The sequence below is a fragment of the Mustela nivalis genome, assembly GCF_964662115.1.
Source record: "Mustela nivalis genome assembly, chromosome: 18".
Classification (NCBI taxonomy): domain Eukaryota; kingdom Metazoa; phylum Chordata; class Mammalia; order Carnivora; family Mustelidae; genus Mustela; species Mustela nivalis.
Window position 1 is genome coordinate 48,462,013 of NC_139037.1, and position 17,700 is coordinate 48,479,712.

Below are 17,700 nucleotides of genomic sequence, written 5' to 3' on the forward strand. Positions count from 1 at the left end.
TTGAAGGCCAGTCAATATAGACTTTGTGGTTATAGTCTTTGTTGCAACCACTCAGTTCTGCTGTTGGTAGTGCAAAAGCAGTAGACCATGTGTAATAAATGAGCATGGCTGTGTTCCAATAAAGCTTTATTTATAAAACAGGCAGCAGGCCAGATTTGGTTTGTCAACCCCTACACATGGCAGAGTAGGATATTACATAATGATAAAAGGTACAATTCATCAATAGGGGTCAAGTTGCAGGTCTTTAAAAATCCAGCAACATAAATTAAAAAGTAAAAATCTCTGAAAATTCAAGATTTGGGTTTAAGAAATTCATTTTAGGAAATTCTGATCCAGTGTACCAAATTATGTAAGAAGCTGGAGGATTTTATTATTATAGTCCACTGGCTTAAACAGAATCTTATAACCAAGAAAAGTAGAATATATACTCTTTTTCAATGTTACAGAAGATATACAAAAATCCATCCTATATCTAGCCACCAAGAGAAATGTCAAATTCAAAGTAGATATTTTCAGGCCACATTTACCAATCATAGTAAAATAAAATTTGAAGTTACATAATTTAGGATGGTTTTGGCTACATGTTTACAAAACAACTAAAAGTAATTTCAGCAATAAAGGTTTCTTTTCTTTTTAAACGTAACAAGGCTTCACAGAGAGTTCCAAAATTGGCCTGGTGGCTCTGGGTCAGCTCCTCTGAGCTATTCAGTTTTCTCCTTTTGGTTCCAACATGGCTTCAACAGCTCCGGGCATTATGCTTTCACAGGAGAATATTTAAAAGCAGAAAAGGGGAGAGGGAGTCTTCCTAATAGATCTGTCTTCTGAATGAGGAAATTCTTCAGAAGTCCCTACAGATCCCTGGAACATACAGGCCATCCTGAGCTGCATAAAAGCTGAAAAGTTAATATCTGATACCATCAGAGTATAAGGCAAGACACAGATACTGCCAGTAAGGAAGGGGAATTGGGTACGGGTGCTATGTAGCCAACAAGCCCCTTCTGTTTGTGACGAAAGTGATGAAAGATAATCTAAAACATGGAAATCGAGAAGTACTAGCTTAAATTTTGTTTATTCTTGGGTCAGGGAGAAATAAAAACTGAGATTATTGTAAGATAACCAGTTTCTAATTTCATTATTTTTATTTTGTACCAATTTGTTCTTTCATTGCCTTAGTGTTTGGGACTGTCTTTTCTGGCTTCTTGAATAGTACATTTAATATATTTGAGGATAATCTTTCAGGTTTTCATGCTTTGCATGCATTTAAAAACCATACAAATTCTTCTGAGTAACTTTGTCCACATCCTACAACTCCTGGAATGTAAATCTCTCAGTGATAGTTCTTTTCATTATCATGCATGATAATTTGCATGATTTATTTCTTTATTAACCCAAGAGTAATGGGGTATCTGGCTGGCTTAGTCAGTAGAGCATGTGACTCTTGATCTCAGGGTCATGAGTTTGAGGTGCACATTGGGTGTGGTGCCTACTTTAAAAAAAAAAAAAAAAAGTTGAACCCAAGAGTAATTTGGCTGGGTTTTCTTTCTAATCGCCAAGAAAATTAAAACTTCTGGCTGTTGTTGGGATGTCTCGGTGGCTCAGTCGGTTAAGCATCTGTGTCCGGCTCAGGTAATTATCCCAGGGTCTTGGGATCAAGTCCTGCATTGGATTCCTTGCTCAGCGGGGAGCCTGCTTCTCCCTCTGCCTGTGCTCACTCACTCTGACAGATGAATAAATAAAATCTTTAAAAAAAAAACAAACTTTTGGCTGTTGTTAAAATTATTACAGTGTGGTTAATAAATGTGATCCTGTAATATGTTAGGGACAAAATCTTTTTCAACCTTTCCTTGCTTCTTTAATAATCATGGTCTAAACAATTTATAACCATAAAATTTTTCATTATGAACATTACGACTCAGGATAAAGGACAGCTTGAATGAAGGCATTCCCATTTGCAGTACATTTTTCAAGTCTTTCTCCAAAATTTAAGGAGTAAGTTGGGCCTTGCCTAAGCTAATGGGCTCTCCCCATTGCTTCCACTGATATGGCTGCTTGCTAACATCAACTCTCTGATGATTAGTAAAGGGTAAGTGCTGATGGAAGGCTTTTCTACATTTATTATATTCCTTTGGGTTTCCTTCTTACGCATTCTCTGATGTTGACCAGCAGTTGAATCGCAATGTAAAGTTCTCCCAAGTCCCTTATATTCACAGGACTTTCCCTCAGTATGGATCCCTTGATGCTGAATCAGTTGTGAGCAGTGACTGAAGGCCTTCCCACATTCCTTACACTCATACGGCTTCTCACCCGTATGAATTCTGTAATGTACAGTAAGATGTGAGACCCGTTTGAAAGCCCTACCGCAGACCCTGCATTGGTAGGGTTTCTCTCCGGTGTGAATTCTCTGATGTTGCTTAAGCTGTGAGCTCACCCTGAAGGCCTTCCCACACGCCTTGCAGTCATAGGGTTTCTCGCCAGTATGGATTCTCTGATGTCTAATAAGCGTTGAGCCTTGGTTAAAGGCCTTCCCACATTCCTTACATTCATAGAGTTTCTTGCCCGTATGAATAGTCTGATGTTGAATCAGCTGAGACCGATGACTAAAGGTCTTCCCACACTCCTTGCATGCATAGGGTTTTTCACCAGTATGAATTCTAAAATGTACTTTAAGATGTGAGATCCTGTTGAAGGCCTTGCCACATTCCTTACATTGATAGGGCTTCTCACCAGTATGAATTCGCTGATGTTCAATCAGCTGTGAGCTTCGGCTAAAGGCCTTTGCACAATCCTTACATTCATAAGGTTTCTCACCAGTATGAACTCTCTGATGTTGTATGAAATTTGAGCCGGAATTGAAGGCCTTTCCACATTCATTACATTCATAGGGCTTCTTGCCAGAATGAATATTCTCATGTTGAATTAGTCGTGAGCCGTATTTAAAGGCCTTGCCACATTCCTTACATTTATAGGGTTTCTCATTAGCATGAATGTCTTGATGATTAATAAGGAAGTCTTCCTGCCAGAAGTCTTTTCTACATTTGTTATATCCATAAGGTTTTTCTTCAGGATGAATTTTCTGATAAAAAGGAAAGGATGTTTCTTGGTTTAAAGTAGGTATTTCTTCACGACTGATCGCCATTTGACTCGGCTGTCCATCTGCATTTCCCTGTTGTCCATCAAACTGGCTTCTGCATTCCCAATCATCTTGAAACCTCGAGCAGTCAAGTCCGTAACTTGTAAGGCTTTCCATTATCTCCCACTGTGGTAACTGCATTTCATAAATGTGCTGCTCTGGGGAGGATGCCTGGCTATCACACTTGGACTCCAAGACTGTAAAAACAGAAAAAACAAAAAACAAAAAACAAGTATTTGGTTTTCTCCCCATTTCCAGAAAAAGGAACTTCTGTAGTGAAAACCAGAAAACTTAAACCCATGATTCTACCTATAAACTCTTGAATGTGGCTGGGCAATTAGAAAATGGATAAGTAGAAAAGAGACAGAGGAAATATGATAAATTGAGATGAAGTAGTCAGAGGGAGGTTATAAGAGTAGATCTAAAATGTTAGCGTGGATCAGAATCACCTCTGAACCATGTTTTTTTAAAAAATGAATGTTTCAGGGCATCTGGGTGGCTCAGTGCGTTAAGCACCTGCCTTCAGCTCAGGTCATGATCCCTGGGTCCTGGGATCGAGTCCCACACCGGGCTCCCTGCTCGGCAGGGAGCCTGCTTCTCCCTCTCCCACTCCCCCTGCTTGTGTTCCCTCTCTCGCTGGTCTGTCAAATAAAGAAATAAAATCTTTTAAAAAATCTTAAAAAAAAAAAAGAATGTTTCTATGAACCCCTGGAAAACACATACAATCTAGAGTAACAGACGAAATCACTGGGTGCCTGGGGCTAGGAAAATGAGCAGTCGTGTGTAGGTGCACAAAGGAACTTTTCAGGGTGGTGACTGTGTTCTCTAGTCTGTGGTTACAGTTATGCAAGTGCACAGATGAGTCCAAACTCATCAAAATATTGTACTTAGAATGTATGCATTTTATTGACTATAAATTATACCTCCATAAAGAGATTTTAAAAAATGATGGGGAAGGGTGGCTGGATCTTCATCTGGCCAGGGGTACACGATGGCACATCTGCTTGGGCGGGGAAGTGGTAGGACAGGGAGGCTGGTCTCACCTCTTTACCGGGAGCTACAATAACACAGCTGTGGTGTCCTGCTGTGATGCTTTCTATCTCTGAAGTTCAACTGAATACCATGGCTTAGACCTGGTGGTCTACTAAACCAGCCTCTCCGGGACCTTTCCATTGCCTAAATGTGACCCCGGAAAAAGAAGGGCTCTATTCCTTGTTTAGAGGATCAGGCCACAACTTAATGGGGTGAGTTCTTTGGAGCAACATTCTTTGCTGCCTATTCTGACTACAAGGAAAAGTCAAATGGTGTACTCGATCCTGGTTTTAACTATGACATGGTTTCAGCTGCAGTGGCCTGTTTTATGTAATCACAGCAACCGTTCCCATTTGGCTAATAAAGAATTAGTTATAGCTTAATGCAAGGAACTGTGGGAAGAGCAAATGGGTGCTTTTGAATGTGCTTATGAAGTGTAGTAGACAGGGGTGCCCGGGGGGGCTCAGCCAGTTACGCGTCTGCCTTCAGCTCAGGTCGTGACCCCAGGGTCCTGGGATGGAGTCCTGCATCGGGCTCTCTGCTCAGCGGGGAGACTGCTTCGCCCTCCGCCTGCCGCCCCCTCTGCTTGTGCTCTCTGCCAAATAAATAAATAAGATCTTAAAAAGAAAAAAAAGTGCAATAGACAGAGGACTAAAGAATACTTTATAGGAACAGGTCTGCTTCATATAGTGGCATATCACAGAACACTATTCACTTGGTTATCTGTGAAAGTATTAAGGAAAAACTGCTAGAATAAAAAATTAGTTTGACAATGAAACATGATGAAGAGTCTATGAAAGAAATATCAGTTTGTGGGAATGATGCTGGTGTCATCTCACAACCTCGTACTATAACCCCAATGCGTCCACATGAAGTTGTAAGAACAAGACTATGTGAAGAAGACACAAAGTATAGATATTTTTTTTCAGACACCATGTGTGGTTGTTCAGAAGGAAGGTTCTAGGTTTATTCACTGTGCTCTGACAACTCCAGTGAGACAGACTTCGAATCGGCCATGATGATGGCAACTTGTGAATTAGTGGCTGACCTACTCAACGATGAGCAACATCCGCCTGCCATCCTATAAATGACAGCCGGAAGATCGCAGTGGAACAAGGGCCATTAAAGCCAGCCTGGCAGAAATAGAAGACAAGTCTGGGAACGCTTACCTATGCCCAAATGGGAATTTGGTTTTAGGAATTAAAGTAAGGCAAAAAATTGCTTTTTGGGCAATATGGGGAAAAACCCTGGCTGTCTCTGAGGACAGGCCACTAAAAACACTCCTCTCTCCAGAACACCACTTTTCCCACTTTTCTATCACAGACACCTGACACAGTTGTATTGATTTATGGCCAAGTATGATGTTGTTTATTATATGAGCCCTTTCACACTCATCTACATTAAGCCATCCCTAACTATATACTGTGTTGGAAGCATCCAAAGGTAATACTGACAGTCATAATTTCTGACTTCTGGCTTCTGTTCAGCTCCCTATTAAGTTCCAAAATCACAACAAGAATAGTGAGGTCTCTTCTGTGTTAACTTAATGGACAGGAACTGGCAGAGTACCTTAAAGTTCATTACTTAGCAGTAGTGTCACTGTTTTGGAAAACCGAAGAAATATGTCTAAAAATCTCATATATAGTCTCAGCATCAAGATATTTTAGCTTCCTCATACGAACCTGAAGGGATCCCAACAGCCAAAATAATCTTGAAAAAGAACAAAGTTGGAGGTCTCACACTTCCTAATTTCAAAATATACCACAAAGCCACAGTAATCAACACAGTGTGGTACTAACATAAAGGCCAGATGTATAGACAAATGGAACAGAATAGAGAGCCCAGAAACAAACCTCCATGCATATGGCCAAATGATCTATGCTAGGGAGCCAAGACAACACAATGAGGAAAGGACAGTCTCTTCCACAAATGGTTCTGAAGAAACTGGATATCCACATGCAAAAGAAGGAAGCAGGACCCTTACCTTATACCATATAAAAAAATTAACTCAAAATGGATTAAATACCTAAATGTAAGACCTAAAAATGTGAAGTTCCTAGAAGAAAGCATAGGGGGAATGTGCAATGTCATGACATTGCATTTGGCAATGATTTCTTGGATATGGCACTAAAGGCCAGGTAACAAAGCAAAAATCGACAAATGAGACTGCCTCAAACGTAAAAGCTTTCATGCATCAAAGGAAACAGTCAAAAAAGTAAAAAAATAAAAATTAAAAAAAATAAAAAAAGGTGTATCTTCAGAAGAGAAAATATTTCTAAATCATGTATCTGACAACAGGTTACTATCCAGGATCTATGAAGAACTCCTACAATTCAACAACAAAATAACTACCCTATTCAAAAATTGGCAAAGGACTTAAATAGACATTTCTCCAAAAAAGGTATACAAATGGCAAAGAAGCATATGAAAACATGCTCAGCATCACTCATCATTAGAGAAATGCAAATCAAAACTATAATAAGATAAGGCTACAAAGCCATTAGGATGGTCACTATCAAAACAAAACAGAAAGCAACAGGCATTGATGAGGATTTGGAGAAACTGGAACCACTGTGCGCTGATTGTGGGAATGTCAACGGTGCCATCACTATAGATACAATATGGAGGGGCACCTGGGTGGCTCAGTTGGCTAAGCGTCCAACTTGGTTTTTGGCTCAGGTTGTGATCTCAGGATCAAGACCTACTTGCTCAGCAGGAGGTCTGCTTGAAAGATTCTCTCCCTCAGGACCAGCTCTCACGTAAACTTTCGCTCTCTCAAAATAAATAAATAAATCTTAAGAAAAAATAAAGAAAGGAAATAAAACGACAGTATGGAGGGGCACCTACCGACTCATTTAGAAGAACACGCAACTCTTGATCTCAGGGTCATGAGTTTGAGCCCCATGTTGGGTGTAGATTACTAAAAAAGAAATAACTTAAAAAAAAAAAACAGTATGGAATGTTCTAAATATAGAATTACCATATGAAACAGAAATTCTACTTGAGTATATATCCCAAAGAATTGAGAGAATCTGAAAGAGACACCTCAACACCCATGTTTACTACCACATTATTCATAGCAGCCAAGAGGTAGAAGCCACCTAAATGTCCACTGACAGATGAATGGAGAAAAAAATCATGTGCATTAAGATGGAAGGAAATCCTGCCACATGTTACAACACAGATTAACCTTAAAGGACATGATGCTAAATGAAGAAGCCAGACTCAAAAGGCCACATATTCTATGATTCCATTTATGTGAAATGTCCATAAGAAGCAATTCCATGGAGATAGAAAGCAGATTACAGGTTGCCTGGCTGAGGGGAGAGGGCAACCAGAAGTGACTACGTAAGTACGGGGCTTTCTGTAGGCTGTGTTCAGGAAAGACATACCTCTCAACACAACTCCACTACCCATATGTCCCTTCTGATCCTTCTGGTGACAAAATGTGTGCGAGCTTCTCCCTCACAACAAGCAATCCTCCAACTCTAGTGGATACCAACTGGGTGTCCTACAGATTAAGTCTGTTTTCACACTGGCTCGCTGCAGAGATCTGGCTCTCTGCATCAGATCCCAGAGGTTAAGAGCTCAGGCTACAGGCCACCACTATTCCCTTTACCCCCCTCACACCACCCCAGTAAATGGGAGGTTCCCACAACCCCTCTTGGGGTTCCATCATTTGACAGAATGCCTTACAGAACTGAGGAAATGGTTTACTTACTAGATTGCCAGGTTACTACAAAGGGTGTAACTCAGGCTCAGTCAGACGAAAGAAATGCAGAGAACAAGGTACAGGGCGAGGGGTGTGAAGATCCCAAACCCTCTCCAGGAACACCACCCTCCCAGCACTGCCATGTGTTCCCCAACCCAAAAGCTCTCCAAACACTGTACTTTAGGGACTTTTTTAAATGGAAGCTTCATTACATAGGCAGGATTGATTAAATCCTTGCCCTTTGGTGATTCAGTCAAAACTCCAGTCCCTCCAGAGTTTGGGGGATGGAGCTGACAGTTCAACCTTCTAATTACAAAACTGGTTTCACTCTCAACCAGCCCCCATCCTGAAGTGATCCAGGTGTCCCCAAACACAGTAATCTCATTAGCATATAAGAAGACACTTAGTATCTCAGAGACGCCAAGGGTTTAAGAGCTGTGTGCCAGCAGCAAAGGGGTGAGAACCACAGGGTGATAAAAATATTCTGAAACTAGATAATGGGGACATTGCACAACACTCTGAATGTACTAAATGCCAATGTACTATATCCTTTATCTTATGTATTTATTTTTAAAGATTTTATTTATTTCTTTAGAGAGCACGAGTAGGGGGAGGGGCAAAGGGAGAGAGAGAATTGCAAGCAAACTGTGCGCTGAGCATGGAGACCGACATGGGGCTCGATCACCACCCTGAGATCTCGTCCTGAGCCGAAATCAAGAGTCAAATGTGCCACGCACTGAGCCATCCAGGTGCCCCTGTACTATTCTCTTTAAAATGGCTTAAAAGGTGAATTTTCTTATGTGTATTTTACAGTATTTTTTTAAAAATTAAAAAGAGAATTTTCCAGCTAAAAATATAAATTACCACAACTGATTCAAGAAATGCAACATTTGAATGTTTAGATTCAATGTTCAGTATTAGGAGTTTAGTATTAGGAAATCAATTCACATAACTCAGACTTCAGAGGTTAAAAAATGAAAATTTAATATGAAAAGGCAGATGCTTCTTTAACCAAATAAAATATCTCTCTTTCATTCCTAGATATGTTATGCTTAATGAAAAGACACAAAAAACTTTCCTACTAAGGTCAAGAACATGATTAGGATGTAAACTACCCCCATTAACAATGTTCAAGGTACTACATAATCAGTTTTCTAGTTGAACAAAAAAAAAAAACAAAAAAAAACAAACCCCAAGAGCTATAAAAAGCAAAAAGATTATCATCATTTACAGATGATGTGACTGATTACTTGGAAAGCTCAAGAGTATTATATGAAAAACTGTTATAAATAATAAGAAAATTCAGCACGTTGAGTTAACTACAAAATTAATCTGAAGATGTGAATGGTTTCTGCCATATAAAAAACGCAACTGGTTGGGTTATAATAGTGATGAAAGAGCCCCATTTCCAGAAACAGCAATAAATAAATAATACCCAGCAATAAATATAATAAACCCATGTACAAGATCCATACTAACAAAACTTTAGGACAACCAGGAGGTGGACATAAATGAAGGGAAAAACCCATCATGTTCTTAAAGAGATAAAAATCAATAAAAAGACAAGTTTTCTCTTCATTCTGTAAATTTACTGTGATCTCAAATAAGAATAATGGCATGATTTATTTTTTTTAATTTTTATTTATTTATTTTTTAAAGATTTTATTTATTTATTTGACAGAGAGAGATCACAAGTAGGCAGGGAGGCAGGCAGAGAGAGAAAGGAGGAAGCAGACCCTCCACAGAGCAGAGAGCCCAATGCAGGGCTCGATCCCAGGACCCTGGGATCATGACCTGAGTCGAAGGCAGAGGCTTTAACCCACTGAGCCACCCAGGCGCCCCGGCATGATTTTTTTAAAACCGGTATTCTAATTTGAAAGATGGAAAAATAAAGGAGGAGAGCCAGGAATATTCTGAAAAATAAGAATGAGGAGGAACTAGTCTACCAGATACTCAAAACCTTCAATAATGAAAACTGCTTTTGGACACACAGATGAAGAGATTAATGAGACAGAACAGGAAGTCCAAAAACAGATGCAGAGGTTAACAGAGTGGATGATAAAGGTGGCTATACAGATTAGTGGCAAAAAGATATTAGTTAACAGATGCTGTTTGCATAAATGGATGACCACCGGAAGATACTGAGAGATGCTGTCTGGCACGCAGGATACCCCACAGGGATCACTGTCAGCAGCACAAATGCGCTAGGAAAAATCACAGGAGACTCATGTACAATGTCGAAGGGGGACATCCTCTTTGATTATGATGTACACCCACAGATCAAAGAAGTCAATAAAACTCAGCCCCTCAAACAAACATGTGCTGCCAGACTGAATGACAAAAGTAGCACATCTGTTCTCTTCTTCTCTCCTTTTTTTTTTTTTAGAAGATTTTATTTATTTGCAGGAGAGAGAGAGAAAGAGAGAGGGAGGGAGGGAGATCGCACAAGCAGGGGAGTGGCAGGCAGAGGGGGAGGCAGGCTCCCCGCAAGCAAGGAGCCGGATGCTGGCCTTGATCCCAGGTCCCTGGGATCACTACCCGAGCTGAAGGCAGACGCTTAACCCACTGGGCCACCCAGGCACCCCCATATCTTCTTTCCTGATGCTCACTCTGCACCCCACTTCGCTCGCTCCCAGGGGCCAACTACCACCTCTGTGTGGATGAACCCACCACGTCCGTAACATTTGGTTCCTCGTTCCCCACCCGACATCCTCTGACAGAACACTGCATTTGGTTAAAAGTGTTTTTGGTGGAAACTTTGTCAACAACAACACATTCTTGGTCTCGTGTTGTCACACTTGAACTCTGGTTCTCCGTCAGGGAAGACTTTGACCCTGGGGGGCATCAGGCTGTATCTGGAACATTTCTGTCACAGCTGAAGAGGGAGAGGATTCCTAGCAACTAGTGAGTAAAAGCCACGGAGGCTGCCATCACCCCACCGTCCACTGGATGCCCGCCCCCCGTCCGCCACCACCACATCGTGTCAACACTGCGGAAACTGAGGACCTGCGTCCAGAGCGAGAACCCCCCAGGCAGAGGGAAGAGCAAGGGAGCAGCCCTGAGGCAGGACGCGCTCTCAGCCTCAAAGCCTTGGCCGAGTGCTCAGGTTGCCACAGCAGAGCGGAGCAGCCCTGATGGAGATCACACAGGGCCCACGAGGCCTGAAACAAGAAAACACTTGCCATCTCCTACATTAAAGAAGAGCGGAGAGGCTTGTGTGGCTGGAGAGGAATGAGCCACAAGGAGAGAAGCAGGAGAGGACATCCCAGAGGAAGCGGGAGGCCGATCAGAGAGCAACACAGGCCAACGAACTTTCTATGATGCTGAAAATGTTCCACGGTACCCTCATATGGTGGGGTGACTCGAGGCTACTAGCGACTCAAGGCTACGGAGCATTTGAAATGAGGCTACAGGGGCGCCTGGGTGGCTCAGTGGGTTAAAGCCTCTGCCCTTGGCTCAGGTCATGATCCCAGGGTCCTGGGATCGAGCCCCACATCGGGCTCTCTGCTCAGCAGGGAAACTGCATCCTCCTCTCTCTGCCTGCTTCTCTGCCTACTTGTGATCTCCATCTGTCAAATAAATAAATAAAATCTTTAAAAAAAAAAAAAAAGAAAAGAAAGAAATGTGGCTACAGGCTTCATGGAGTGAAATGTTACATTTTACTTAATTTTAAAGTTAAAATTTAAACAGCACATGTGGCTGGTGGCTATTGTATTGGATGGCAGATAGAGGCTTTGAGGCCGCGGTAATCGATTCTGGATTTTCTCTTGAGTGAGATGGGAATTTGCTAATAGGTCTTGAGCAGAGATGCACTACACCCGCACTGAAGTTTTGAGCTCCCTCTGGCTGCTGTGTGGACAATACAGTGTAGTGGGCCAAGACAGAAGCAGAGGGATGGGGAGGAGGCTACTGCAGGAGTCCTAGCCAGAGATGATCGCTCCGTGGGCAGAATGGTGCCAGTGGTATCGATGAGAAGTGGTTAGGTTCTGGCCATATATCAATGTAGAGTCAAAAGGACTTGCTGACAGACCAAATAAGAAAAGTCAAGAATGCTTTAAGAGTTTTTGCCTTGAGCAAGTAGAAGAATTGAGCATCCAATTACTGGAGTGTAGAAGAAAAATTGTTAGGGAGGATCAAGGACTCCTTTCTGGACTTACTAAGTTCAATCCCCAGTGAAAACTAATTGGGCATGATGAGAAGGCAGCTGACGAGGGTGGAAACGTTCTTTGTCTGCACCGTCCAAGGTGGTGGGCACAAGCCACAGACGGGCTACTGAACCTCTGAACAGTGGCAGGGCAACTGAGGTACTGATCTTTTTCAATGTACTTAATGGTAATTAATTTAAAGTACAACAGCCACATGGGGCCAGTGGCTCTGTACTGGACAAGACAGGCACAGACAGTATTTACAGCATGGTAATGGAGAAGATCCTCGGGAAAGAAAAATAAACAGGAAAGAAGACAACCAAATATGAGCCCTGGGGGGGGGGCTCCAATATTTTAAAAAAATGGGAAAATCCCCTCAAAGGACGCTGAAGGAGGTTTAATGAGGAAGTAGCGATGACCCAAATACACAGAAATGTTTCAGGAAGAAAAGAAGAACCACTTTTGTGAAATGCTGCCAACAAGCTACAAAGATGGTAACTGGCACCTGGCCTCTGAGTTTGGCATCTTGGAGGGAAAATGTTCTACTTAAAGGTCCTCTTTTCTCGTCCACCCACCAGACAGTTATCTGTGGTGGCTTCTGTCTTCCCACACAGGCCTCACTCACCTGGACACCGGCTTCTTCCTGCTGCTTCCTCTACCAGCCAGGGCTCTCTGCCTTGCTCCAAGAAGGAAATCACGTCAGGTTTGTAGATGGCAAGACCTGGAGGTGGGAAAAAAACCACGTCACCAAGCTATGATGTGGGACCCCGGAACTCGGATCCAGGACCTGATCAGTGAGCAGAAGAGGTGGTCGCAGGAGAGCCCAGAGGAAGATGCGACAGTCACCCGAGGATGGGGGCAGATTCAGCAGCAGCCCAGGTAGCTGCTCTTTGACCACTCAACAGGTCCCCGGAAATGGATAAGGAACAGATCTGCCAAGGGTAACACAGAAACTAGCCGGCCAGGCCGTCTTACCCAGTGAGACCAGGTTGCTATATGTCTCCAGCATCACGTCTCTGTACAAAACCCTCTGAGCGGGAGCCAGCCGTTCCCATTCTTCTCGGGAGAAGACTACGGCCACGTCCCTGAACAGGTCTGAATCCTGAAACAACAGGCAGGTGTGTTATTGGCATATTTCAAGGAAATGCTACTTGGAAGGATGAGAGGAGACGAAGGAGCTCTTTGCAGGAATGGGGCGTTCTGGTGAAAAAGAAGGTTGGGGCTGGAGTCCTCCAGTGTGAGCAGGTGACCAGAGAGGGCGGGCATGAGTAAAACAGTGTCGTCGAGATGTTCTTGAGCATTCCTTTTTTCCTACAAACCCAAGCTCTGTACACAGATTTGAGAGGAAAATTAAAATTCAACCAAGTGGGAGTTTCCCCACTTGTGACAAGCAGTGTAGCAGACCACATCGCCTACTCTGTCCTTGGTGTACCACAAATTCTCAACAAGAGACCTGTAATTTCTACTTTTGTACAATAACAACAAAAGAAAACAATTTTTGATAGACTTACCCTCAAATGTTTTATTAAAGAAATGTTTTCTAGCTTGGAAAATAGGATTTTCATATACACTGAGAATTAGCTGAAGACATAGGTTCATCAGGGGCGCCTGGGTGGCTCAGTGGGTTAAAGCCTCTGCCTTCGGCTCAAGTCATGATCTCAGGGTCCCGGGATCGAGCCCCGCATCAGGCTCTCTGCTCAGCAGGGAAACTGCTTCCCTTCCTCTCTCTCTGCCTGACACTCTGCCTACTTGTGATCTCTCTCTGTCAAATAAATAAATAAAATCTTAAAAAAAAAAAAAGGGGGTCATCATTATGTTAAAACATATCAAAGCATTCTGCTTTTTTTTCCTATAGGAAAAATCGTAAATGAAGATTACTCTTATTAGCTGTACGATTTTCTATCAAGCGACGAAATGACTCAGCCACCCTCTTATTTTGGATGCAGAGTTTGAACCAGACCTCTGAAGGTTCTTCCAAGCTCAGCCTATCAGGATTCTGAAAAACTCATCCGTCTGGTAGGTTACCTCACAATGCCCTCACATCTGCACCCTTCTCGTTCTCAAGCTGAAGAAGCTGCTATAGAATGACCCAAATGCCCTGTCCAACCTCAAACCAGACCTTAAATCTGGCATCTAATCCCCCACAGATACCCAGCTAAGCCTCAATTACACACCCAATCACCAATCCCTCCCAAAGCAGGAGATCGTGCCTCACACTGAAACTGAGACCAAGCAAGACCTATCCCCATGCTTTTCCATGTCATATCCCTCATAAGCATTCATCTCCATTTCATCTAGCCTCAGTTTTTATTTTATCAAGGAAATGTGTTTCTGCTTTATCTAGCCCCCTGGCAGAACATCACACCATCAGAAGATACGGAATGCTACACAGAATGAACCCATGGGCGTTGGTCAGAGTGGAGGGGGCAGTGGGAGAGGAAATTAGCTGCCTGGTCTTTTTAGTCACTAAAATGGGGACCTCTGAGAAGAGGATTCTTGGATGAAACCCAGGTGGGAGGCTTCAAGATAAACAAAGCAAATATTAACATGATTTTAAAACTCACAAGGGACATGACTTTAAGAATTTCATGGGCTGATGGGTCCTCCTCCTGGTTCCTCTCTTGGGAAGGGCAGAGTCCTGAGATGGCAGAGCTGGGGGAGGAAAGAGCAAACATGAGAAGCCAAGCTTGCCCTACAGCTCCCAGAATGCCATGGTTACAAGTCCCCACCTTTTTACCCCCTCACTCCCCACAAAAACTAGAGTTGGAACACTGTGGCCCTTACCCAACTCTAGGAAGCATAATTTTAGCTGTCGCAATGAGACAGTGGCCCTTTCTTCCCACTTTCCCTAAATATCCAGGGAATCCCACCTTCTTACTGATGCAGATCTGTGATGGGGATGCTCAGTCCTGGTGCAGTGACTAAGACCACATGGTGTCCCAAGGCCGAGCAAGGCTGTCTTCAGGCCAGGGAGCACAGTCTGCCTAATCCGGCATCAGCCCAGCCCACACTGAAGCCTTCCCAGGAACAGACCCTTTAACTGTGTCATGTCCCCAGTGTAACACCTCCCTGGCTCCTTACCCAACTTCCAAATTCACGAAGTGTGGCTCTCGCCAGCAAGAACGACCAGGATACACGGATTGACAAGCTTGCGAATCTTTATTATTCTCCCCTTACCCGGATGTTTACCCCTATTTATATCCCCTCTCCTCCAATCAGCTGACTACACGTGAAAGGAAGCATGATCAATGCTTAGCATGACAGAAAGCACACAGTGTCCAAGGGCTTCCTGTTCTGGGCATAGCCAATCATCTTTCAGGTGGTGTGCAGGTCCTCTGCCTGGCCGCAGGTGCAAGCGCCATGTTGTGTATTATGTACATAGCTGCCCCCGACAACGAAGAACCTTACAGCCCTACCTAAGGCCTGGTGGACACCACTTTGTGGACCCTGCCTTGAGCCCACAGAGGGAGTGTGGTTGCAATGGGCAGATATGATGGCTCCATTACCATCACATAAATGTGCTCCTGCGCAGAGACGAACAGTGAGCAAAGCTGTGTGCACAAAATTTACTGGAAAACAAAACAAAAATGAGTACATAAAAGTCTACAGGTAGGCAGCTGGCTGAATCACTGTTGGCAGAGCCTCATGATGGAACACAGACAACTGTCGAAAATGATGTGGGGAAACGTTAACAAGTGGTGTCTTTACACAACATGAGAACATTCTGCAAAAGAGGTCAAACGCCCCACCTGTTGGCACATGGGCTTAAAAACAGAACTGGAAAAAAAGAATCCAAGTATGAAGAACGAGGTCATTCAAGCACTTGGCAAGCTCGTCACCCAACCAGCAGCGTTCTACAAAGAAACTCAGAGCAGCGCCCGGCACGTTACAAATATTTACTTCTATGAAACACGTAAATGAAGGAACTGATCGCTGCGGAACAGGTAACACACCCTTTTTCTTATTGTGACCACTGCCTGAACATTATCTGTAACAGATTTATCACATCTTATGACACGAGCGGCCCGTGATTTACTCAACCATTTCCCCACCGTCGGACACAACTTGTAAAAGTACGGGATCATCTGAAACGGTCTCAAGTTGAAGCATGGGCTTCTGAACGAGTCGCGCTCAATACTCTGAGGTCTTTGCAACTGTTTGAGAATCTCATGCAACAAGACTTTGTTCCACATTTAAAAAAAGGAAGGAAGGAAGGAAGGAAGGAAGGAAGGAAGAAAGAAAGAAAGAAAGAAAGAAAGAAAGGAAGAAAGAAAGAAAGAAAAGGCACGCGTAGGAAAGGCTGTAAATATCCACCAGCATTTCTGGGAGTCGGGGACCCTTCACACCCACATAAGGGGTCCGGACACCGGGACTATGAGCCTGGACGCGGAAAGGGGGCGCTCGGGTAGAGCGCGCGCCGCGGAGACCGACGGGAAATGTAGTCCAGTGCCCGGAAAGCTGGACACCGACGCTGGGGCGAGACGTTCCGGTTCTTCCCCGCCCCGAGACCCGCCCGGCCGTGGCGCCCGCTCCCGCAGGGACCCCGGTGCGCCTGGCAAGCTCCAAAGCCCCTCACCTGCCGCCTCCCCGGGTTCAGGTGCCACCGTGGCCGCACTCCGCGGAGCCCCGGCTGCGTTTCCTCCTCGGTATCGGCGGGCCCGCCGCCTGGAGCCGGAAGATGGCGCAGGCGCACAAAGCACCGCCGATGCTGCCTCGCGAGTTGGTTGTCGCCGCAGTCTCTTCTGGGAAACGTAGTCTCCAGGCACGGAGGGACAGCCGAGCCTCAAGGACGGATTTCACGGAGTTTCGAGGTGGGCGGGGCGCGGGCGTGCCCGCGTGTGGCGGCGCTTAGTGCTCGAGGGGGCGCGTTGCAGTCTGGGGTCCCCGAGCCGGTGTGCGCGTCGCCTGCGCGTGTGCCGCGCTCGGCCCTCAGGTGGCGGGACCGTCGTTGGGTGTGAGTGGTACCGGCGCACGGTGGGTACACGCTCGTGGGAGAGGGTCGCAGCGTCTGTGAAATGTCATTTATTCAGTCGTCACTTCCGTGGAGCAGTCGTTTTACCAGAAGTTTCGGAGAAGGGAAAAAGCCCGGGCTTATCTGAGAGCTACTTTTATTTACTTTTTTTCTAAGATTTTATTTATTTATTTGACAGAGATCACAAGTAGGCAGAAAGGCAGGCAGAGAGGGGGGAAGCAGGCTCCCCGCTGAGCAGAGAGCCCGATATGGGGCTTGATCCCAGGACCCCGGGATCATGACCAGAGCGGAAGGCAGAGGCTTTAACCCACGGATCCACCCAGGCGCCCCTGAGCGCTACTTTTTGCTGCTGCCCCTCGGAACAATTTGTTACTTAAACTGTAACCCTTGGATTTTACTAGTCGCCAAACACATTTAGATATGGCCTTAAGAAATACATATACTGACAACAGGTCTTTGGGGAGAAGGACGATGTACGGCTGTGAAGCTGGGCAGCTGGGGATGCCCGGCTTGCTGAGGGCGGAACGCCGCCCCTTCATAGAAGCGGGGCAGCCAGAACGCCTGGCCCGCCCAGGGCCGAAGGCCGCCTGCTTTAGGGAAGCCGAGCACCGGGGAACGCTGGGTCAGCTCAGGGTGGAACGAAAACCGCCTGCTTCCCTTTTTCGTTGTCACTCCCTTCTCTTCCCAGAAGTGCCCGTTGTTAGTTAGA

The 17,700-nt window shown here is 44.5% G+C and overlaps 1 protein-coding gene across 2 annotated transcripts; it reads right to left on the reverse strand.

The window, feature by feature from the left end:
* Positions 1-109: 109 nt before the first annotated feature.
* Positions 110-16,956, reverse strand: ZNF582 (zinc finger protein 582). 2 transcript variants are annotated; one of them, XM_082709601.1, is made up of 5 exons: positions 16,596-16,956; positions 14,584-14,671; positions 12,995-13,121; positions 12,645-12,740; positions 110-3,327 (listed from the first exon to the last, which is right to left on the reverse strand). In XM_082709601.1, exons 2-5 carry the CDS (start codon positions 14,590-14,592, stop codon positions 2,006-2,008), a joined length of 1,554 nt encoding a protein of 517 aa, XP_082565727.1. In that variant the 5' UTR covers positions 14,593-14,671; positions 16,596-16,956; the 3' UTR covers positions 110-2,005. The 2 variants fall into 2 exon arrangements, with proteins under 2 accessions (XP_082565727.1, XP_082565728.1); XM_082709602.1 differs by lacking the exon at positions 14,584-14,671.
* Between the last annotated feature and the right edge of the window lie 744 nt (positions 16,957-17,700).

Coding starts and splice junctions, on each gene's coding strand:
- ZNF582 (XM_082709601.1), bottom strand. Junction 12,741..12,994: donor TAGCAACCTGGTCTCACTGG/GTAAGACGGCCT, acceptor TCCCACCTCCAG/GTCTTGCCATCTACAAACCT. Junction 3,328..12,644: donor AGGAAGAAGCCGGTGTCCAG/GTGAGTGAGGCC, acceptor CTGTTTTTACAG/TCTTGGAGTCCAAGTGTGAT.